At 51.9% G+C, this 736-nt stretch overlaps 1 protein-coding gene across 1 annotated transcript in view; it reads right to left on the reverse strand.

Moving 5' to 3' along the window:
* The window catches only part of LOC119592716 (putative protein MSS51 homolog, mitochondrial), a 10,067-nt gene that overhangs the window by 4,087 nt on the left and 5,244 nt on the right, over positions 1 to 736 (reverse strand). Inside the window, exons 4-5 of the mRNA XM_037941651.1 lie at positions 418 to 595; positions 17 to 207 (exon numbers count right to left, since the gene is read on the reverse strand). Coding sequence (XP_037797579.1) covers positions 17 to 207; positions 418 to 595 — 369 coding nt within the window. The remainder of the gene's footprint in view (positions 1 to 16; positions 208 to 417; positions 596 to 736) is intronic.

The raw sequence follows: 736 nt of genomic DNA on the forward strand, positions 1-736 counted from the left end.
CCCTTTTACAGAATACCTGAATGAGACCGGACTCCACAGCATTGACCTCCGGCAGGTCAGCCCCGAGGAGATGGATGTGGACGGCGCCCTGCCCTTGGAGGCTTGTCTGGAGGCCGGGGAGCCAGGTGGGGCAGTGCCCTATGGTGAGCACGGTGCTGAACACGTTGCTGACCCACCGCTCGAGGGAAGTGTGGATGCTATCCTCTCCTGCAAGGCAAAGGCAGCTTGCAAAAGTCCATGGCTGGGTAGGTGGTGAGATACCTTGGCTATGCTGGATTGTGTGTGTGTGTTTAACACACAGTTTAACAGAAAAACAACATGTCATAGATAACAAGAAAGTCAATTTAATCAACATTTATGTGAATCAAACCAAATACTTCAAAATGACGCCTCTTAGTGATTCACGTGTACGCTTACCGGGGTGAGGGACGCCCGTGTACGCCCACCACTGGCTGACGACGTCCGTGCCAGCCTTGATGTTATCCTCGAGGCACGTGTGTCGCGTGAACCAATCCTTCCAGTCCTTCACCAGCCCACCACGCCCACGCAGGATGTCACGCCCCAGAAGCACGGGCGTGGGCAAGCATTCTACAATCTAGAAAGGGACGGGAGAGGGTGAGGTGCGAGTGAACGGCGTGTTGGTCAATTATTATTTTTAGCCTTACAGCACTAATGGAGTTCGTTATGACATAAGCCGGTTATATATATTTATCTAATGAGGAAATCTTGACGAGTC

This window comes from Penaeus monodon, chromosome 30, assembly GCF_015228065.2.
Source record: "Penaeus monodon isolate SGIC_2016 chromosome 30, NSTDA_Pmon_1, whole genome shotgun sequence".
NCBI classification, from domain to species: domain Eukaryota; kingdom Metazoa; phylum Arthropoda; class Malacostraca; order Decapoda; family Penaeidae; genus Penaeus; species Penaeus monodon.